The sequence below is a fragment of the Capra hircus genome, chromosome 24 (genome assembly GCF_001704415.2).
Source record: "Capra hircus breed San Clemente chromosome 24, ASM170441v1, whole genome shotgun sequence".
Lineage (NCBI taxonomy): Eukaryota > Metazoa > Chordata > Mammalia > Artiodactyla > Bovidae > Capra > Capra hircus.
In genome coordinates, this window is record NC_030831.1 from 20,189,002 (window position 1) to 20,212,708 (window position 23,707).

The window sequence follows — 23,707 nt, forward strand, 5'->3', positions numbered from 1 at the left end:
AGGGAAAGGGCTTTTATTCTTGTTCTTCTCAGTACTGTCAAAGGTTTCTTGGAATGAAGAATAACAGGCTTTCCTATTGCATTAAAAGCTTATATGTAAAAGTACTCTATAAAAATTCCTTTTCTACACTTTGAAATAAAAAGAATTCAAATAATCTTGATTCTGAAATCTGGAAAGCAACCACTGTGCTTTCTTGGTAACTGATTTTCATAGTACTGAATCTTTTTTTTCAACTCTGCACTTTGTATTGCAGACCTATAATATGCCATCATGCACTTCTAAGGATAAAATCTGGGCTGCTGCAGATTGTTTTATTTAGCCAAATGCTCATTATTTAAGAAGCTTCTGAGAATCTGTATTTAGCTGATGTGCAGTATTAAGAAGTAACAGAGAAAGAATCCTTTTTTTAAGGTCTGTAGATATGAGTCTTCACTGTGATTTTAACCTGGGCTTATAAAACTCCACAAAGTTGATATGGTCATTTCAGAAAATGTGTGCTGAGGATGTTCTATAAAACGCTTACTGGGGAAACATTTTATTCTTCTTTTTTATGCCTCTCACGAAATTGAAGTGCAATTATCAGAAACACATTAGAGTAGTGTTAAAGATCTGATCCAAGATCTTTGCATCAAAGATAGGAAAATTCATTTGAAAACCCTGATTGCCTTTCTTCTTTACCTTAACTCCTCCATTACTATTATCCTCTGTGCTGAGTCATTTCCCAAAAGTTCTTTAAAATTAAGTCTTAAAATCTATATTTATTGGATAAGATGCTAGGATTTTAAGTGCTTAAAAAATCATATCCCCAAGGAAACACAAACATGCCCTTTGGGTGTTAATGTTTATATATTCAGCCTTAAATGTATAATATAGGAGTTGGCTTATTAGACATGAGAAATTTTAATAACGTATTTCTTTTCTTGACTGTAGAAAAGGCCAATCAAAGTATTAGCTCCTCAAATGTCTCTGGTATAAGTAAATATTGACAGTCATTTAACTGTAGTACAAAACCCACTACGGTTTTCAGTATCAATTGATTCAGTAAGTTAAGTTTATAGTCCAAGTGTATAACCATTTCAGGATAAATTGGGTAGGACCTGCTCCTAAACATTTTCTGATGAAAGGTAGGATTAGCTCTGTGTTTCTATGGAAACCCTGTCAATTACCATTACCAATTAAGGACATGCATGGATAAAGGAAAGGGTTCCAGGGGTTCTACCTGGTCGTATCTAGATGATTCCAAATAAGGGCCTCTCTCTTGAGTTGGAGACATTAAGAATTGTTAAGATTTTTCACTTTTTATTAAATAACTCAGCAAAAGTTCTCACCTGGAGAATGGCAAAGCAAAGAATCCCTGAAACTCACCGGGAGCTGTCATGTTGGGATGATGATGTAGCTGGGGTTACAAGCTCCTTCTGGCTCCCTGTTGTCATAGGAGACGTAGATGCATCTTTTCGAACTTCTGCCACTGTCCCTGCATGTACAATAAAGGAACTAATTCGGGCATTCAATAAAAGAAAATGCAAGAGTCTATCATGAATAATATATGAGAGATTACAGGAATCCCCAAGCTTTAGAAGTAAGCTGTCTTCCCCTCTGAAATGCAACAATGGCAGATGGAAAGCTCGGTGGGTTGTTTTGGTTTTGTAAACACCAGTGGTCCACAATATCTTGATTTTAAATATGTGGATTTGTGCAATAACAGACTAATTAGAGATCTGGTTGGTAAACCTGATTATTAAAGTCCTGATGATTTGCGTTTAGGGTAAAAACGACCAAGAAAGTAGATTGCTTTATTTTGCTCCTTTTAACTGTCTTAAGAAAAGTTCTTTCCTCTCCTTGACAAAATAGAAAATAGAAAATTTGTACCTTTAAGCCCTCCAAATTAAATTGATTCTACCCCAAAAAAACTTTCAAGGTAGGCATAAATTGTGAATGCTTCTTTTAAAGAACTCAACATTGGGCTAAAACAAGATGCTCAACTAACCATTCTGGGGCTAATTTGGTTTCCGTTTCTAACAAGCAAGGTTTAGTTGGTAATTACGTTTTACTTTTGGAGTGCTAAGTAATAACATGGCATGGAAAGAAAAAATCTTTTATTTGTTTTATTATTACTTATTTAATAATTTTCTCCTCTTTTAAAAAACATTTTGAACAAAAATTTCCAACTTTTAATTTATTAAAAATGTAACTGAGCTTTTTCATGTATCAAATTCTGATGATAAAGCCGGAAAGACCTTGCAGATCATCTCATCTTACTTCTTTTTTGATAGATGCTTTTTATAGGAAAAGCTCTGGCTACTGTTTCATTTTTTAAAAATGTTTTAAAAAATTTTATTGGAGTAGAGTTGACTTATAATGCTGTGTTAGTTTCTGCCAAACAGCAAAGTGCATCAGTTGTTACATATTCATAACTCTACTCTTTTAGATTCTTTTCTAATAGGTCATTATGGAGGACTAAGAACAGTTCCCTGTGCTACACAGTAGGTCCTTATTAGTTATCCATTTTATACATAGCAGTGTGTATATGTCAATCCCAATCTCCCAATTTATCCCTCCCCTCTGCTTCTGCTTTCCCCCCTAGTAAAACATAAGTTTGTTTTTTATATCTGTGACTTTATTTCTGTTTTGTAAATAAGTACATCTGTGTCATTTTTTAAGGATTCCACATATACATAGTATCATATGATATGTGTCTTTCTCTCTCTGACTTACTTCACTCAGTATGACAATCTCCAGGTCCATGTTGATGCAAATGGCATTATTTTTCTTTTCTTATGGCTCAGTAATATTCCATTATCTATATGTACCATATCATATTTGTGTGTGGATGATTTCCCACATTTACTGTATGTTTGCCTTTACCAGGCAAACGAGCTTTCCCATTTTTAATTTTCTTGTTTCTATTATAGCTGTGGTCTCTTTTTGTTTTCTTTTTACCCTGCCTAGAGAAGTTTCTTTAGCATTTGTTGTAAAGCTGTTTGGTGGTTATGAATTCTCTTAGATTTTGCTTGTCTGTAAAGCTTTTGATTTCTCTGTACAATCTAAATGAATGCCTTGCTGGGTAGAGTATTCTAGGTTGTACGTTTTTCCCTCTCATCACTTTATTATTTTTAAATTTTACTTTACAATACTGTATTGGTTCTGCCATATATCAACATGAATCCGCCACGGGTGTACATGTGTTCCCAATCCTGAACCCCCCTCCCACTTTCCTCCCTATACCATCTCTCTGGGTCATCCCAGTGCACCATCTCCAAGCATCTTGTATTCTGCATCAAACCTAGACTGGCGATTCGTTTTTTATATGATATTATACATGTTTCAATGCCATTCTCCCAAATCATCCCACTCTCTCCCTCTCCCACAGAGTCCAAACGACTGTTCTATACATAGAACATTCTGTGAGATACATTCTGTGTCTCTTTTGCTGTCAAATAAAGCATGCCACTCTCTTCTGGCCTGCAGAGGTTCTGCTGAAAAATCAGCTTATAACCTTATAGGTATTACCTTGTATGTTATCTACTAGTTTTAATATTTTTTTCTTTGTATTTAATTTTTGTTAATTTGATCAGTATGTGTCTTGGCATGTTTCCCCTTGGGTTTATACTGTGTGGGACTCTCTGAGCTTCCTGGATGTGACTATTTCCTTTCCCATGTTATGATCTCTTCAAATATTTCTTTAGGCCCTTTGTCTCCTGGGACCCCTATAATGCAGATGTTGGTGTGTTTAACGTTGTCCCAGAGGTCTCTGAGACTGTCCTCATTTCTATTCATTCTTTTTCTTTATTCTTTTCTGCAGCAGTGATTTCCACCACTCTGTCTTCCAGCTCACTTCTTTGCTCTTATGCCTCAGTTATTCTACTACTGATTCCTTCTAGTGTATTTCACATTTCAGTTATTGTGTTGTTTATCTCTGTTTGTTCTTTAAATCTTCTATCTTTTTGTTAAACATTTCTTGTACCTTGTTGGCCTGTGTCTCCATTCTTTTTCCAAGATTTTGGATCTTTATTATTATTATTTTGATGCTTTTTCAGGTAGATTGTCTATCTCCTCTTTATTTAGTTGTTCCTGTAGGTTTTTATCTTGTTCCTTTGTCTGTAACACAGACATATTTCTCTGTTGACTCGTTTTGTCTAACTTACTGTGTTTATGGTCTCCTTTCCACAGGCTGCAGAATCGTAGTGCCTCTTGCTTCTGGTGTATGTCCCCTGGTGGGTGAGGTGCGTCCAGGGGCTTGTGCAGGCTTCCTCGTGGAAGGGACTGGTGCCCTGTGGTGGGCAGAGTTGGGTCTTGTCCTTCTAGTGGGCAGGGCTGTGTCAGGGAATGTGTTGGGGATGGGGTAAGCTCAGGATGACTTTAGGCAGCCTGTCTGCTGATGGGTAGGGCTGTGTTCCTGTCTTGCTGGTTGCTTGACTGGAGGCATTCCAATACTGGAACCTGCAGGTTGTTGAGTGGTTCCAAATGGGGACCCCTGAGAGAGCTCACACAGATTAATACTCCCCGATGCCTCCGCTAACAATGTCCTTGTCTCCACAGTGAGCTATGGTTAATCTCTGTCTCTCTAAGAGATCCTCCAAGACCCCTAAACCCAGGTTCCTATGGAGGTATTGCTTTCTGCTAGGTCCTAGTGAATGTAAAATCTTGTGTGTGCCCTCCAAGAGTGGAGTCTCTGTTTCCCCCAGCCCTGTGGAGCTTTTACCTAAGCCCTGCTGAACTTCAAGACTAAATGTTGGCAGTTCTTCCACCCAATTCCAGACCCTCAGACAGCCTTAGAGGGCTATTTTAACGCGTGTGTGTATTGCTTGGTGAGAGGGCTGTTTTTAGTATGAATGTTTGCCACCTCTTTCCTCAGCGTATGCTGGCCATTATCCTCTTGATGTGGGGGTTTGGCTGGTGCGGTGACCAGAGCCTGCCCTGGATATTGAGCTTGGGGGGGCCCCCCTTCACTCTGTAGTTGTCACTGCTCTGTCAGGGGCAGGGTCTGCTCCCGAGCTGCTGTAGTAGAGGCCCCAGATCTTATTCTTGCTGTGCTTCTCATCTGTGGTGCAGGTTTGGGGCACTCCCACGGGGAGAGAAGACACTGAGAATTCCTCCTCCGGCGCTATTCATCTGTGGGTATGCTTTCTTGTGTCATTTTTCACCTGCTGTGTGAGCTCCGAAGTTACTGTGTTGCTGGCACTGCTCTCAGCCCCACTGTAACAGTGTGTATGCCAGCAGTTGGCCCTGGTGTCTTATCAGGCTTTGTCTTCACTGGGCCGCCAGCATAAATCCACTCAAATTGGGTCTCAGGATTGCAGGAATCCTGGATCTGGACCCACTGCAGGCACTATAGGCGCAGCTCAGACTGACTTGGTCCACTCCTGACTGTAGTGCTGACAAGTTCCACAGCTGCTACAACCAGATCTGTCTCAGTTGTGGGGGCACTTGTCCATTCAGCTGTTCCGCAGGTGCTGAGTTTATGAAGATGGTCACAGCTATTTAATCTGTGGTTCATGCAGCAGCAGGGAGAGATTTCAGACCTTCTTCCTTCCTTGCATAGTCCCTGGGGTTCAGCTTGGGTTTCAGCCTCACCTCTGTGCGTGGGCCACCCACAGGCATCTGCTCCCCACCTAAGTGAGAGGGGGCAGAGGCAGCGACTGAGATGCATTGGCGCTTTGGAGGGAGGGGGGAGAGGTGGCAACTGGCTGGGGTGCGTGTGCTCACCCAGGCAGGAGCGGGGGAGGCAGCAGCCGACTGGGATGAGGCTGTGACGGCAGCTCTGCCCTTCATGCCTCACTCAACAGTGGCGCTTCACTTCTACAGCATTCTGGGCTTCTTCCAGCAGCATTCCTGGTTGTGGAGCTCCTCACTCCTATCCCCTCAGGCTGCCTCCGGGCAGCCAACAGCAGTCCTCCTCTTGTAGGGGTCTGCTCTCCAAACCCCACGTTACACACCAGTCCCCCTGTCCACACTGGCAGACACACGTCTGAGGCTGAGGCGCGCAGGGTTATGCATAGCCCGCCTGTGAACATCTCGCTCTGTCCCGCCTGCCACAGACCGGCTGTGGCACTCTCCTCCAGAACCCAAGTCCCCCCTTCTGCCTCAGCTGATCTCCCCACAGTGAGGAGGATCCCCTGGGTGCAGGAACCTCTCCTCTCCTCCAGTTCCTCACCCCCTCAACCCAGACCCACAGATCCTGTCCTGCTTCCTCTTCTTTCCTTTTCTCTCTTTCATCTTTTCCTGTCCTTTCAGGTGTCCAGGGTCCTCTGCCAGTGTTCAGTAGGTGCTCTGCGAGAACTGTTCCATTTGTAGATGTATTCTTGATGCCTTTGTGGGAAGATGTGAACTCCACATGCTGCCACTCCGCCATTTTATCCTTCTCCCTCCTTCTTCTTAATGCTATTTTCCATATAATATTATGTGGAATATTTTGTGTATTCCAAAAATACACAAAACATTCTTGTATTTTTCTTGGAAGACTATGAGAATCTCATTCACAATTTTCTTCTGGTTCCTAGGAAACTGTTGCCCAAACTGTGGAAGAAGTTATTTGGGAAGAGTCACTATCTCTTTGAGGAAATGGTGAATATTCAAAAGATCTGAAAAGACAGCTTTGGTGTGTTAGGAATACCAGATCAGGAATACCATATGCTAACTCAGGGAATGGCAGGGTTTAGCTGTGACCGGAGAAAACCAGGCCTGCATAAAGAGTCTTACATCTGTGGAGATTAGCATCAAAACAATTACCAAGATCCTGGTATTTAAAAGCCATACTCAATACTGACTGTTCTCTATCATGTAGAGATGTAAAAAACCAGCTGGCCAAAAGCACAGTTCAGACTTCTTATACACAAACCTGTGGGACCCTCAGCCCAAACCAGTACTTTCTAATAGTGGACATAAACTCCATCAGTTCATATAATGCATGAGTCAGTAAATGTTGACCAAGTAAGTACCTAATGATGCACAGGGGCTAGTACCAGGATTAAATTCAGGCTTAGTTTATGGAGGGGAAGGAAGATGTGAGTAAGAAATGAGACAGTGAACAATCTGGTGAAGAACCATAAATAACTCAAGGCAGTATAAAACATTATAAGGTATTAATAACAGCCAATAGATAACAGTGCTCAGTATGGGCCTGTTACTGTTCTAAGCCTTTTCCATATACCATATATTCATTTTCCTTTTTAAAAAAAATTGCTTCATTGAAGTATAATTTAAATACCATAAAATGTATCCCTCTAAGTGTACAGTTTGATAAACAGTGGTAAATTTACATAGCCAGTTTTTAATATTTGTGTCATGCGTTTGCTTTTGTCATTCAATTTTAAAGTATTTCATCACTCCAAAAGGTTTCCTTATACCCATTTATAGTCAGTCTCTTCTCTCTGACTGTTCTGCTCATATCCCCCTCCAGCTCTGTCTCTATAGTTTTGCCACTTCTAAACATTACTTACATTTATCCAAAATAAAAACCCTTTGTGACATATACTATTTCTTAATATCTAGTTACAGATGGTGAAAACAAACTGTAGGGGACTTAAATGAACCACCCAAGGTCACAAAGCTAGTAAAAGACCAGCATTTGATCCTAGAGTTTTCACCATTATGCTATATTGCTGAGAAATATAATATGAAAAGTCTGAGGAATTAAGAAGTGGGAGAGATTATATCCAGCTTCAGGGTTAGGGAAGATCTGATGCAGGAGGTGGAATTTTGAAAGAAAGGAACAGGGAGCATGGAGTTCACAAAAGCATTAAATTAAAAAACCTTATAGCTAAATATTTAATAAATTCAGGAAATAGTTCTTGAGCATCACTATATCCTTTGCTAATCACTTTAAATAACTTCACCTGCATTATTTTATTTATCTTTATAGCAGTTAGTAAATTATGTTATTGTCCTCGTCTTATAGATAAAGAAGTGGATACTGCGAAAAGGGCAAGCAGCCTGTCCAATATCACACAGGGCTGGTCAGAACAAGGCTGGGCTTTGAATGCAGTTAAGGTTGATTTGATTCTGAATTGCAAACTCTTAGACACCGTGTTAGTTGGGCTCAAAAATAAAACAAAGCAGCAACAATTTTAAAAAATCCACACTGGTCTGTGGAGAGATTATTCTTGTATCAGCTTAGAACAGAATGGAACAGAGAGAATTGGAGGCAGGAAAAGCAGTTCACCATGACTACAACTACTGGGTGCGATCCTGGGTGACGGAAGGGAAGACATGGAATTTGGAAAAATGGTACTGGTGAACCTATCTGCAGGGCAGAAATAGAGACACAGACGTAGAGAATGCACTTGCGGACCCAGCGGGGAAGGAGAGGGTAGTACGGACTGAGCGAGCAGCACTGACCTACATACACTGCCATGAGTGAAACAGATAGTGGGAAGCTGCTGAATAACACAGGGGCCCACCCGGGTGCTGCGTGACAACCAAGATGGCTGGGACGGGTGGGGGTGGGAAGCTGCTGAATAACGCAGGGGGCCCACCCGGGTGCTCCGTGACAACCAAGATGGCTGGGACGGGTGGGGGTGGGAAACTGCTGAATAACGCAGGGGGCCCACCCGGGTGCTCCGTGACAACCAAGATGGCTGGGACGGGTGGTGGGGGTGGGAGGGAGGCTCAACAGGGAGGGAGTATATATACACACACACACATACACATGCACTTAAAGCCGATTAGTGCTGTTGTATGGCCGAAACCAACACAACATTGAAAAGCAATTATCCTCCAATTAAAAAAAACACAACACACTTAAAATGAACATCAGAGCTTAGCCTGGCCTAGCTTAAGTGTGCTCACAACACTGACATTAGCCTATAGCTGGGGAATATCTAAAACGAAGTCTATTTTATGATAAAGTGTTGAATATCTAAAAAAAGAATAATAATAATAGGAAGAGAAACAACTGGAAGGGATTTGTGGCTGAGGCGAGGGGGAAGAAGAAATGCCTGGTAGTAATAAGAGAAATATCTTGTTAGTCACTATTACACAAAACTTGAACATTAGTCTTTTTATTCTCTGCTTTGATACTTCTTGCAAAAACTTGGTTGAGACAATTGATATTTGATGGGAAATTTTTTTTTAAGAAATTTTAATAGAGTACAGTGACTTCTATATTCTTCATAAATATACAGAAATATGAGGAATCCTTCATAATTGCAGGCACAATAATGTATGTATATATGCTCATTCATTTTTCTAGGTCAAGGGACCATAGTTTTCATTAAATTCTGAAAGAGACCCCAAAAAGTTAAGAATGATTGCTCTAAAGCATAGGGCAAATTTACCTCTTTTTGTTAATTCTTTAAGCTCTATTTCTTATTAAGTTTACAGAAAGCTATATATCAGCTTTTAATATTTATTCCTTCTATAAAATTTAATATTAAGTATACCAACAATTACATATAGTTAATGCATATTCATAGAATGACATATCTCTCTCTTAACACACACACAATGTACACATTTTAAAAACAAAAGTGCCGTTAAGACTATCATCCATTAGGCTGATACTTTTCACACATAAAGGCATATGTTTATACATATGTAAATATATGTGAATATATTTATGTAAATAAACACACATATATCTTTGCATACACAGATGGAATTGAATATAATGGATCATATCCTGTTTATACAGAACTGGGGATATGTCTGCTCATCCATCAATCAACATCTTATGATAAGAGAACTTCTTTGAGTTCAATGTTTAAGAAAAATCCATTTCTGGGCCTTTGTTTCATTTTGCATTTTTAAAATAGCTGAGCTATATTATAGTATTCAGTATAGTTTAAAGAATAAACATTAAAGAAAACACCAAAGTAAGCCCTTTCTAGATCAAGAAAAAGTACTGGCGGCATGCCACCTGGAAGCATCACCAATACACATCTCTGATTACAATCTCTTTTTGCCTCCAAGAGCCAGCCACTAGTCTTTTAATTATTACCTTTCTTCTTTATAGGTTTACCACTTTAGGTATGCATCCCAGAATGGCTTACTTTTGATGCTTTAAAACTTTATACAAAGAGAAATATATATATACATATATATATTCTTTTTGAGACTTCTTTTGCTCAACATTATGTCTGTGAGATGAGTCTGTGTTGACGGTTTACATACCTGCAGTCTGTTTCCATTGCTATACGGTATTCTATTGCATGCATTTATGACTTCTTATCTCCTTTGCGACTAATGGGCATTTGGAGTGTTTCTGGTTTGGGGCTATTTTGAAGAATGCTGCTGTGACAGAGGCTGCTAGTTATCCACCACAATGCACACAGCTAGACTACATTCCCTGCTCTCCCTTGTAACTATGTATGGTTACATGGAAAACTAGTGGACACTGTTGCTGCCATTTCAGGCCTATTAAAAATCTCGAAACCTCTCATATGTAGTTTTTCATACCCCTACTTCTCCTTGTTGACTTTCTATGGCGGGGCCAACAGTTTCTTACACAAACTCTTTTAGGAAACAAAGGGAGAAAAGACTTTCTGATTTATTTAAAAAGAAAATTGTGGTAAAAAACATATTTACCATTTTAATGTGTAAAATTAGGGGCTTCCCAGGTGGCGCTAAGTGGTAAAAAACCTCCCTGCCAAAGCAGGAGACACAAGAGACGCGGGTTTGATCCTTGGGTCGCGAGGATCCCCTGGAGAAGGGCATGACAACCCACTCCAGTATTCTTGCCTGGAGAATCCCATGGACAGAGCAGCCTGGTGGGCTACAGTCAATGGGGGTCACAAAGAGTCAGACACAACATAAGCGACTTAGCATGCATGCATGCAATGCGTACAATTCACTGGCATTGGGTGCATTATAATGAATGTTGTGTAACCACTGCAATGCTCTAGTTCCACAACTTTTCACTACTATAAATGGAAACCCTGTACCAAGTAAGCAGTCATTCTCCATTTTCCCTTCCCCCACAGCCCCTGTGAACCACTTAATGTCCTTTGTCTATTTTGGGTAGTTATATAAATAGAATCATACAACGTGATTCCATCAACATGGTCTTTCATGTCTGACTACCTTCAATGAGCAGGATGTCACTGAGGTATATCCACACTGTAGCATGGATAAGAAGTTTATTCCTTCCTATGGTTAAATTATATTCTACTGTATGGATTTTTTACATTTTGTTTCATCTGTTCATGGACATTTGGGTTCTTCCCACCTTTTGCATATTATGAATAGAGTTGTTATGATAACGTGTGTAAGATTTGCTTGAAAGCATTTGAGTGGAACTGACAAGTTTTGTGGTAATTCTGTGTTCATGTATTGAGGAATTATCAAAGTGTTTTCTACAATGCTCCTCAATTTTAAAGTCCCAGCAGCGATGTATGAGGGTTCTGATTTCTCTACATGTTCTCTAACTTTTCTTTTTCTTGCCATGCATAGAAAATACATTTATTATTTTAATTTTGGGGGCATCCTGGGTATCTCGGCTGGTAGAGAATCCACCTGCAATGCAGAAGACCCCAGTTTGATCCCTGGGTCAGGAAGTTGCCCTGGAGGAGGGATTGGTTGCCCACTCTTGTATTCTTGGGCCTCCCTAGTGGCTCAGATGGTGAAGAATCCACCCGCAATGCAGGAAGCCTAGGTTCAGTCCCTGGGTTGGGAAGAGGGCATGGCAACCCACTCCAGTATTCTTGCCTGGAGGAGCCTGGAGGGCTACTCTCCATGGGATTGCAAAGAGTTAGAAATGACTGAGTGACTGAACACACAGCACATTTTAATTTTTGATTTCTTGACTATTCTTTTTATTGGAGTACAGTTGTTCCACCCTGCTGTGTCAGTTTCTGCTGTACAGCAAAGTGAATCAGCCATGTGTATACACATATTTGGTGCTTCCTTGGTGGCTCAGATGGTAAAGAATCTGCCTGCAATGGAGGAGACCCAGGTTCAATCCCTGGGTTGGAAAGATCCCTTGGAGAAAGGAATGGCTATCCACTCCAGTATTCTTGCCTGGAGAATTCCATGGACAGAAATGCCTGGTGGGCTATGGGGTTCAGTCTATGGGGTTGCAAAGAGTTGGAGATGACCGAGCAACAAACACTTTCACTTTTCTTATCTAAATAGCCTCTTTTGGGTTGCCTTCCCACTTGGGTCACCACCGAGCACTGAGTAGAGTTCCCTGTGCTGCACAGTAGGTTCTCATTAGGTATCTATTTTACACATAGTAATGTATATATGTAAGTTCCAATCTCCCAATTCATCCCACCCATCTCTTTTCCCCCTTGGTATCCATACATTAGTTCTCTATGTCTGTGTCTCTAATTCTGCTTTGCAAATAAGATCACCTTTATCATTTTTCTAGATTATATATATATATATATATATATATATATATATATACACATTACTATACAATATTTTTTTCTTTCTGACTTACATCACTCTGTATGACAATCTCTAGGTCAATCCATGTTTCTGCAAATGACACAACTGCATTCCTTTTTATGGCTGAGTAATATTTCATTATATGTATGTATCACATATTCTTTTTCTTTTTTTTTTAAACTAGAGAGTAATTCGGAGAAGGCAATGGCAACCCACTCCAGTACTCTTGCCTGGAAAACCCCATGGGCAGAGGAGCCTGGTAGGCTGCAGTCCATGGGGTCGCGAAGAGTCGGACACGACTGAGCGACTTCCCTTTCACTTTTCACTTTCCTGCATTGGAGAAGGAAATGGCAACCCACTCCAGTGTTCTTGCCTGGAGAATCCCAGGGACGGGGGAGCCTGGTGGGCTGCCGTCTATGGGGTCGCACAGTCAGACACGACTGAAGTGACTTAGCAGCAGCAGCAGCAGAGAGTAATTTCTCCACAATGCTGTATTGGTTTCTGCTGCACCACAACATGTATCAGCCATAAGCATATATGTATGTATAGATACATATATCCCTTCCCTCTTGAACCTCTCCTCCCCCAATTCCACCCCTCTAGGGCATCATAGAGTGCCAGGCTGGCTGAGCTCCCTGTGCCACACAGCAGCTTCCCATCCACTCCACACATGGCAGTGTACAATGTCAATGCTATTCTCTCGACCTGTCCCACCCTCTCCTTCCCCCACTGTGTTCAGAAGACTCTCCTCTACACCTGTATCTCTATTCCTGTCCTGAAGTATGTTCATCAGCACCACTTTTCCAGATTCCATATACATGGATTAACATACAATATTTGTTTTTCCCTTTGGTTCACCCACCTCATTTCAACAGACTCATATTTGTTCTTTTTTATGGCTGAGTAACATTCTATTGTATATATATATATATATATATATATATATATATGTATATATATATAGATAGATATACCTCAACTTCTTTATCTATTCATCTGTTGATGGACATCTAGATTCCTTCCATGTCCTGGTTATTGTAAATAGTGCTTCAATGAACACTGGGGTACATGGGCCTTTTTCAATTATGGTTTTCTCAGGGCATATGCCCAGTAGTGGGATTGCTGGGTCATACGGTAGCTTTATTCCTAGTTTTTAAAAGTAATCTCCATACTGTTCTCCATATTGGTTGTATCAATTTACATTTCCACCAACAGTGCAAGACAGTTCCCTTTTCACCACACCCTCTCCAGCATTTATAGTTTGTAGAATTTTGATAACGGCATTGAAACATGCATACTATCATGTAAGAAATGAATCACCAGTCTAGGTTTGATACAGGATAGAGGATGCTTGGGGCTGGTGCGCTGGGATGACCCAGAGAGATGATATGGGGAGGGTGGTGGGAGCGGGGTTCAGGATTGGGAACTCATGTACACCCGTGGTGGATTCATGTCAATGTATGGCAAAACAATTGTAAAGTAAAAAAAATTAATAAAAAATAAAGAGGAAAAAAAAAAAAGGTCATTCTGACTGGTGGGAGTTACTACCTCATTGCAATTTTTATTTGCATTTCTCTAATAATGAGCGATATTGAGCATCTTTTCATGTATTTATTGGCCATATGTATGTCTTCTTTGGAGAAATGTCTGTTTGGGTCTTCTGCCCATTTTTTGATTGGGTTGCTTGTTTTTCTGGTATTGATCTGGCTTGTATATTTTGGAAATTAATCCTTTGTCAGTTGCTTCATCTGCGATTATTTTCTCTCATTCTGAGTGCTGCCTTTTCATCTTGTTTACAGTTTTCTTTGCTGTGCAAAAGCTTTTAAGTTTAATTAGGCCCCATTTGCTTATTTTTTTAAATTTCCATTACTTTGGGAGGTGGGTCAAAGAGGATCTTTCTGCAATTGATGTCAAAGAGTGTACTGCCTAACTTATCCTAGAAAAGTTTTACAGTTTCTGACCTTACATTTAGGTCTTTAATCCATTTTGAGATTATTTTTGTGTATGATGTTAGGAAGTATTCTAATTTCACTCTGTTACATATAGCTGTCCAGTTTCTCAGCACTTATTGAAGAGGTTGTCTTTTCTGCATTGTATATTTGTGTTTCCTTTATTTAAGATAAGGTGCCCATAGGTGTGTGGGTTTATCTCTGGGATTTCTATCTTGTTCCATTTGATCTATACTTTTGCTTTTGTGCTAGTACCATACTGTCTTGATGACTGTACTTTGTAATACAGTCTGAAATCAGGAAGATTGATTTCTCCAGCTCTGTTTTTCTTTCTCAAGATGGCTTTGGCTATTTGGGGTCTTTTGTGTTTCCATACAAATTGTAAACTTTTTGGTTCAAGTTCTGAGAAAAATGCCATTGATAATTTGATAGGGATTGTGCTGAATCTGTAGATTGCTTTGGGTAGCATAGTCATTTCCACAATATTGATTCTTCCAATCCAGTAATATGGTATGTCTCTCTATCTATTTGTGTCATTCTTGATTTCATTGATCAGTGTCTTATAGTTTTCTGCATACAGGTGTTTTGTCTCCTTAGGTAGTTTTATTCCAAGGTATTTTATTCTTTTTGTTGCAGTGGTGAACAGGATTGCTTCCTTATTTTCTCTTTCTGATTTTTCATTTTTAGTATATAGGAATGCAAGGGATTTCTGTATATTAACTTTATATACAGACTTAACTAAATTCATTGATTTGTTGTTATTGTTGTTCAGTCGCTAACTCGTGTCTGGCTTTTTATGATCCCATGGGCTGCAGCATGCCAGAGTCCCCTGTCCTTCATTATCTCCCAGAGTTTGCTCAGATTCATATCCACTGAGTCAGTGATGCTATCTGACTATCTTATCCTCTGTTGCCTGCATCTCCTTTTGCCTACAATCTTTCCCAGCATCAGGGTCTTTTCCAACAAGTTGGTTCTTTGCACTAGCTGGGCAAAGTATTGGAGCTCTAGCTTCAGCACCAGTCCTTCCAATGAATATTCAGGGTTGATTTCCTTTAGGATCGACTGGTTTGATCTCCTTGCAGTCCAAGGGACTCTCAATAGTCTTGACCAGCACCACACTTCAAAAGCATCAATTCATTGGTACTCAACCTTCTTTATGGTCCAACTCTCATATCTGTACATGACTACTGGAAAAAGCACAGCTTTGACTATTTGGATCTTTGTTGGAAAAGTGATGTCTTTGCTTTTTAATAGGCTGTCCAGGTTTTTCATAGCTTTTTTCCCAAGGAGCAAGTGTCTTAACTTCATGGCTGCAGTCACCATCTGCAGTAATTTTGGAGCCCAAGAAAATATAATCTGTCACTGCTTTCACTGTTTCCCCTTCAATTTGCCATGAAGTGATGGGACCAGATGTCATGATTGTAGTGTTTTAAATGTTGAGTTTTAAGCCAGCTTTTTCATTCTCTTCTTTCACCTTCATCAAGAGGCTCTTTACTTCCTCTTCTCTTTCTGCCTTTAGAGTGGTATCATCTGTATATCTGAGGTTGCTGATATTTATCCTGGCAATCTTGATTCCAGCTGAGCTTTATCTAGTCTGGCATTTTGTATGCTGTACTCTGCATATAAGCTGTATAAACAGGGTGACAATACATAGCCTGGTTGTACTCCTTTCCTAACTTTGAACCAGTCTGTTGTTCCATGTCCAATTCTGTTGCTTCTTTACCTGCATACAGGTTTCTCAAGAGAGTTCAAGTAGTCTGGTATTCCCATATCTTTAAGAATTTTTCAGTTTGTTGTGATCCACACAGTCAAAGGCTTTAGCATAGTCAAAAAGCAGAAGTAGATGTTTTTCTGGAATTCCCTTGCTTTTTCTATGATCCAATGGATGTTGGCAATTTGATCTCTTGCAACTGTTCAGTGTACAAGTCTTGCAATCTTGGTTAAATTTATTGCTAGGTATTTTATTGTTTTGATGCTATTATAAAGGGAATTGTTTTCTTACTCCTTTTCAGTAGTTCATTACTAGTATATACAAATACAACAGATTTTTGTGCTAAATTCTATTCTGAAACTCTGTTAAATTCATTTATTAGCTCTAACAGCTTTGGTGCAATTAGTTCCAGCAGTTTTTTCTCTCTTCTTTTTGCATTCTCTAGGATATTCTCTATATAAAACCATGTCATCTGCTAATGCAGTTTAAATTCTTCCTTTCTAATTTGAGTATGTTTTGTTTCTTTTTCTTACCTAATTTTTCTGTCTATGCCTTCTTAAAAAATAGAAAACTTCCAGTAACATGTTGAACAGAAGTGGCAAAAGTGGGAATATTTGCCTTGTTCTTGATCCTAGAGGGAAGTCTTTCACGACTGAATACGACATTAGTTGTGGGCTTTTCATAGATGTCCCTCATTATGTTGAAGAAGTTTCCTTCTACTCCTATTTTATTATTGTTTTTATCATGGAGTGTCAGATTTTGTCAAATGATTTTTCTCTGTTAACATGATCATATTTTTTATTTTTATTAATATGGTATTTTTATTATAAAATACTTTTAATACGATAAACCACCTGTATGATGAATTCCTGGGCTAAATCGTATTTGATCATGATATATAATTCTTTTAATATGCTGCTGCAATCAGTTTGCTATTGTTGAGGATATTTTCATCCATATTCACAATGGATTTTGGTCTATAGTTTTCTTGTGACGTCTTTGACTTTGTTTTCAGAATAATGCTGATAAAATGATTCACTCATAATGAGTGAATAAGTATCCCTTCCTCTGCTATATTTTTGGGAAGAGTCTGAAAAAGATTTGTCTTAATTCTTCTCTACTATTTGATACAATTCAGCAGTGAAGCCATCCAATTTTGAGCTTGCTTTTGTTGGGAGCTTTGTGATTACTGGTTTAATCTATTTGCTAACAGGTTTATTCAGATGTTTTACATTTCTTAAGTCAGTTTTGGTACTTTGTGTATTTTTAGGAATGTGTCCATTTCATCTAGGTGTGTTGGCTTTTAATTGTCTATTGTTTGTCTCAACTGTTATTTTTTACCCCAGGTGGCAGTGGTGTTTTCATTTGGCTTTCAATGTTTTCAAGGAATGTCCTACATACAGCTGCTTCTCTGTCTTGAAAAAGTTTACACGTAGGAAAAACAAAGGCGATCTCCATGTATCAGCCCTTTGGGAAATCCACAGACAGGATGAAACAGATAAAATACAACTCCTTGAGAATAAGGTCTGCTTCCTCTGGGACCAGGTACTCACACCTGGAACTCGGCTGTCATATATAAGACTGCTGCTACGCTGTAGAGGGGAGTAGGGTGAGGATAAATTAAAACTTTGTAAAGTTCTCCTACCATGGTTCAGTGGCCTTTTTCCCAGTTAAGCATTTGCTTGGTTTCCATAAATCATTCACCATTTTCCAGAGCTTTGGTAATGTGGGTTCTGACAGTATGTGCCAGGTTTTTCAGTGTTTCTGTGGAGGGACAAGCTCCTGGAAGTCCCTATGCTGCCATCTTGCTGACATGCTCCTGACTCATTCATGATGCTAGCGTAACTCTAATACCAAAACCTGACAAGGTCATTACAAAAAAAAAAAGGACGTTATGCACCAGTATCTCCCAATCAGTGTAATTCATCAAGTTAAAAGAATAAGGAAGAAAACGCAAGATCATCTCAATAGGTGCAGAAAAAAAAAGACGATGAAATTCAACACTCATTACCATAAAGGCTCTCAGCAAATGAGGAGGAAACTTTCTTAACCTGGTAAAGGGCATTTACAGAAAGCCTACATTTAAATCATACTTAATGGTGAAGGACAGTCTGCCTTCCCTGTGACACTGGGAACAAGGTATCAAGTCCACTTTTACCATTTTATCTTACATTGTTAATAGAATCCTAGAGAGTACAGTGAAATAAGAAGTAAAAGGCATAAAAAGACTGGAAAGAGAGTAACTGTTATGGACTGAATTGTGCTTCCAGCCCCACCCCACCCCACTGCTCTCAGCAATTTAAATGCAGAAGTCCTAAGCCCCAGTACAGCTCAGAATGCGACTATATTTGAAGACAGGGCCTTTAAAGAGGTATGTGCTATGTGCTTAGTCTCTCAGTCATGTCTGACTCTTTGTGACCCCATGGACTGTAGCTCGCCAAGCTCCTCTGTCCATGGGGATTCTCCAGGCAAGAATACTGGAGTGGGTTGCCATGCCCTCCTCCAGGGGATCTTCCCAACCCAGGGATCGAACCCAGGTCTCCCACATTGCAGATGGATTCTTTACCCTCTGAGCCACCAGAGAAGCCCTTTTAAACAGGTAATGAAGGTCAAATGAAGTTATATGGGTGGGCCATAATCCAGTAAGACTCTGTCCTTATAAGAAAAGGGAGACACACCAAGGATGCACATTCACAGCAAACAGGGCATGAGAGGACACACTGAGAAGGCAGCCACGTGCAAACCAAGGAGAGAGGGCTCACGGGGAATGGCTGGAAAGGAACACAAGGAAGCTTTCATGAATAATGGAAATGCGCTATTTCTTAACCATGTGGGTATATAGAAGTGTCAAGGTTTATCAAACCGTACTCTTCAGTCCTATGCAATTTTATTGCATAAAAATTAAATCTCAATTAGAATAAAAGAAATGGAAGAAAAACCCATAGTATTCTCGGCTTTCAAGCAGTGCTTTTTAAGACCCCTGCTTCACTGACATCTCTGATATTACCGATCAATCAACATAAGGGCTTTGAAGGGACCAGCATGTACACTTCTTAAACCACTAAATCATTGTAGGCACTGAGGTCAAAGATCTCATTGATTACATCCTTGTTGTGGAAAAATAGGGCAAGGACACAGAAAAGAAAACTAATACATATACAGTTGACCTTTGAACAACGTGGGGGTTAATCCAAGTATAACTTAGAGGTGGCCCTCTGTACAGGCAGTTCTTCCACATTTACAGATTCAATCAACCAAAGACTGTGTAGAATTGCAGTATTTACTACTGAAAGGATTCCACATGTAAGGGGATTCTGGCAGCTCAACCCTGTAAGGGTCAACTGTAATATATTAATTCATTAAACAAATACATTATGAGCACTACCATGTGTTAAGCAACGTTCAAGGAGACGTGGAAACAACGGTGAACATAAGGAGTGCTTATATTCTCTTGGGAAAAGACACAAAACATACATGATAAGTAAGTAAATTATGTAGTATTTTGAGATACTTCTATTGCAGAGAATAGGCAATGTAGAGCCTCTGGCTTAAGAGACTATTCAATACATAGCAACTTCATCTCTGAATGTTGGTCTCTTGCGATTGAATCTCTTTTCTGAGTGGGCTAGGCAGGATGATTTAATATATGTGGTGAGGTTTATTCATAGCTCTGCAGTATGCTTGTCTTCTGTGTTCTGATGATCAAAGTATCAAGTTTTAACAAATCTGTTACCTCAGACTATTGGGAACCAGGAATAAGATATTATGGCATTCTTTCTAATGATTAGACATATAATAATAATGCTAATAATAAAAGGAACATAAATAAATGCTCCTTAGGGGCAAAATGGAAATTGTTTCTGTACTTTAGATAATCCCACTTGCTTATTTTTCTAAAATCAGGACCTCTATATTAATCTAACATGGATTGCAAAGAACACAGATCATTGCAAGCATGGGCTTACTTAGAGGGAGAATTAGGAACTTCAGAGATTATTCTTCACTTGGGATTATTCCTTCACTTCCAGTAAAAGAAAACTGTGTTTGGGAGTCTCTCAGGGAGTCTCAACCAGTGACAGCTGTTGTATATTATGTAAACTAGAAAACTTGAGAGACAAAATGCAGGGCATGGTCAATATCATCAGGTAAATCCAACTTACTCTAGGTTCAGTTCAGTTCAGTTGCTCAGTCCTGTCCAACTCTTTGCAACCCCATGGAATGTAGCACACCAGGCCTCCCTGTCTATCATCAACTCTCAGAGCTTGCTCAAAGTCATGACCATTGAGTCAGTGATGCCATCCAACCATCTCATCCTCTGTTGTCCCCTTCTCTTCCTGCCTTAAATCTTTCCCAGCATCAGGGTCTTTTCCAAGGAGTCAGTTCTTTGCATCAGGTGGTCAAAGTATTGGAGTTTCAGCCTCAGCATCAGTCCTTCCAATAAACATTCAAGACTGATTTCCTTTAGGATGGACTGGTTGGATCTTCTTGCAGTCCAAGGGCCTCTCAAGAGTCTTTCCCAACACCACAGTTCAAAAGCATCGATTCTTTGGCACTCAGCTTTCTTTATAGTCCAAGTCTCACATCTGTACATGACTACTGGAAAAACCATAGCTGTGACTAGATGGACCTTTGTTGGCAAAGTAATGTCTCTGATTTTAAATATGTCATCCAGGTTTGTCACATCTTTTCTTCCAAGGAGCAAGTATCTTTCTTTAAAATTTTTTTTTATTTTTACTTTATTTTGCTTTATAATACTATATTGGTTTTGCCATACATTGACCTGAATCAGCCACGGGTGTACATCCATGTACAGGTTCCCAATCCTGAACCCCCCTCCCACCTCCCACCCCATATCATCTCTCTGGATCTTCCCCGTGCACCAGCCCCAAGCATCCTGTATCCTGTATTGAACATAGACTGGCGATTCGTTTTACATGATAGTATACATGTTTCAATGCCATTCTCCCAAATCATCCCACCCTCTCCCTCTCCCACAGAGTCCAAAAGTCCGTTCTATACATCTGTGTCTCTTTTGCTGTCTCGCATACAGGGTTATCGTTACCATCTTTCTAAATTCCATATATATGTGTTAGTATACTGTATTGGTGTTTTTCTTTCTGGCTTACTTCACTCTGTATAATTGGCTCCAGTTTCATCCACCTCATTAGAACTTATTCAAATGTATTCTTTTTAATGGCTGAGTAATACTCCATTGTGTGTATGTACCACAGCTTTCTTATCCATTCATCTGCTGATGGACATCTAGGTTGTTTTCATGTCCTGGCTATTATAAACAGTGCTGTGATGAACATTGGGGTACACGTGTCTCTTTCAATTCTGGTGTGTATGCCCAGCAGTGGGATTGCTGGGTCATAAGGCAGTTCTATTTGCAATTTTTTAAGGAATCTCCACACTGTTCTCCATAGCGGCTGTACTAGTTTGCATTCCCACCAACAGTGTAGGAGGGTTCCCTTTTCTCCACCCCCTCTCCAGCATTTATTGCTTGCAGACTTGTGGATCGCAGCCATTCTGACTGGTGTGAAATGTGCCTCATTGTGGTCTTGACTTGCATTTCTCGGATAACGAGCGATGCTGAGCATCTTTTCATGTTGCACAGGTTTGTCACATCTTTTCCTCCAAGGAGTAAGCATCTTCTAATTTCACGGCTGCAGTCACCATCTGCAGTGATTTTGGAGCCTGCCAAAGATAAAGTCTGTCACTGTTTCCATTGTTTCCCATCTATTTGCCATGAAGTAAGTGAGGGGACTGGACAGCATGATCTTAGGTGTTTGAATGCTGAGTTTTAAGCCAGCTTTTTCACTCTCCTCTTTCACCTTCATCAACAGGCTCTTTAGTTTCTCTTTACTTTCTGCCATGAGGGTGGTGTCTGTCATCTGCATATCTGAGGATACTGATATTCCTCCTGGCAATCTTGATTCCAGCTTGTGCTTCATCCAGCCCAGAATTTCGCATGATGTACTCTACATATACGTTAAATAAGCAGGGTGACAAAATACAGCCTTGATGTACTCCTTTCCCAATTCTGAGCCAGTCCATCGTTTAATGTCTGGTTCTAACTGTTGCTTCTTGACCTGCATACCGACTTCTCAGGAGGCAGGTAAGGTGTGCTGGTATTCCCATCTCTTGAAGAATTTTCCACAGTTGGTTGTGATCTACACAGTTAAAGGGTTTGGTGTAATCAATAAAGCAGAAGTAGATGTTTTTCTGGTATTCTCCTGATTTTTCAAACTGCCAGAACTGAGTCTGAGTGTCTCCTGTGGAGGTATGGGTCAATAGTGGCCTGCCGCAGGGACGGGGCTCTGGGTGCAGCTACCTGGGTCACACAGCCTGTGGCATAAGCCCTCTTGGAGGAGATGGCCATTAACCCCACCACAGAGCCACCAAGCAGACAACCCACAAACTACAGAACAATTATGCCAAAGAAATTCTTGTACTATTAAGGAAGTTCTAGGACCCACAACAGATTTCTCAACCTGGGGATCTGGCAAAGGGACTGAGAACCTCCAGGGAATTTGACTTTGGAGGCCAGTGGGATTTGATTACAGAACTTACACAGGACTGGGGAAACAGACTCTTGGAGGGCACAAACAAAACCTTGTGCACAGCAGGACCAGCAGAAAGGAGCAGCGACCCCATAAGAGACTAAATGAGACTTGCCTGTGAGTGTCCAGGAGTCTCTGGGGGAGGCATGGGTCAGTGGTGGCCTGCTGCAGGGTCAGGGGCACCGACTGAGGCAGTGGGTACACGGGACTTTTTGAAGGAGGGTGCCATTATCTTCATTACCTCCACCATAGTTTGGTCTCAGGTCAAACAGGGAGGGAACACAGCTCTGCCCATCAACAGAAAATTGGATTAAAGATTTAGAACAAGACCCATTAGAACAAGACCCAGTTTCCTCCAGTCAGTCTCTCCCAATAGGAAGCGTCCATAAGCCTCTTATCCATATCAGTTAGAGGACATACAGAATGTAAACCACAGTCGCTCTACGTTCAGTCCCTCTCAAAGTGTTAAGGGGAGTGAGAAACTGATGACAGAGTAACAAACAGGAGCTAGCTCTAAATGTAGTACTGGCATTGGGATGGCTTTCCAGCCTGACTCAGGAATGAGAATCAGTGATTGTTCAGGAAGGAGAGGGTCTAGGCAAGCTAGGAAAGAATAAAAACACTGCTCAGTAGGGAGGAAAAAAGAAGAATGAAGAGTGGGTATTTTTAAATTTATGATTTTGGCTTAAAAGTTCTTTTTCTTAAATTATCATTTTTTTTAAAGTGGAAGATAATTGCTTTACAATATTGTGTTGGCCTCTGCCAGCTTAAAAGTTCTTGATTCAAGTTTGGATTTTCCTTAGTAAGTCTCCTTGTTCCACAGAGCTCAATAAAGGCAACTAAGAACATTCCAAGCATTGTTGATTGAAAAACAATTTACATCTCAAGCATAATTCTGACAATACTGTACTGTACTGGTATTTTCACAATCACAAGGTTATTTCTTGAGATAAGAATCAGGCCTTTTTTTTTTTTTTCAATGTGTTTGGTATTAATAAAGTTGACAGAATGGTGAGGCGGATAGAAGAGGTAAGGGAGTAAGAGACTGATAATAAAGATTAATGGGCCTGCAGTAAATGTCCTATGTAGTACTTAATGATTAAAGGACAACAAAAGTAACAAAGGATATGAAACAGAAGAATAACATGTTTAAA

At 40.1% G+C, this 23,707-nt stretch overlaps 1 protein-coding gene across 3 annotated transcripts in view; it reads right to left on the reverse strand.

The window, feature by feature from the left end:
- Window positions 1–23,707, reverse strand: part of KIAA1328 (KIAA1328 ortholog) — a 433,299-nt gene that overhangs the window by 60,034 nt on the left and 349,558 nt on the right. For 2 of the 3 annotated variants that reach the window (XM_018039479.1, XM_018039481.1), the window contains one exon: window positions 1,366–1,474. The exons of the other annotated variant lie outside the window; for it this stretch is intronic. In XM_018039479.1, coding sequence (XP_017894968.1) covers window positions 1,366–1,474 — 109 coding nt within the window. The remainder of the gene's footprint in view (window positions 1–1,365; window positions 1,475–23,707) is intronic. 3 annotated transcript variants of the gene reach the window in all.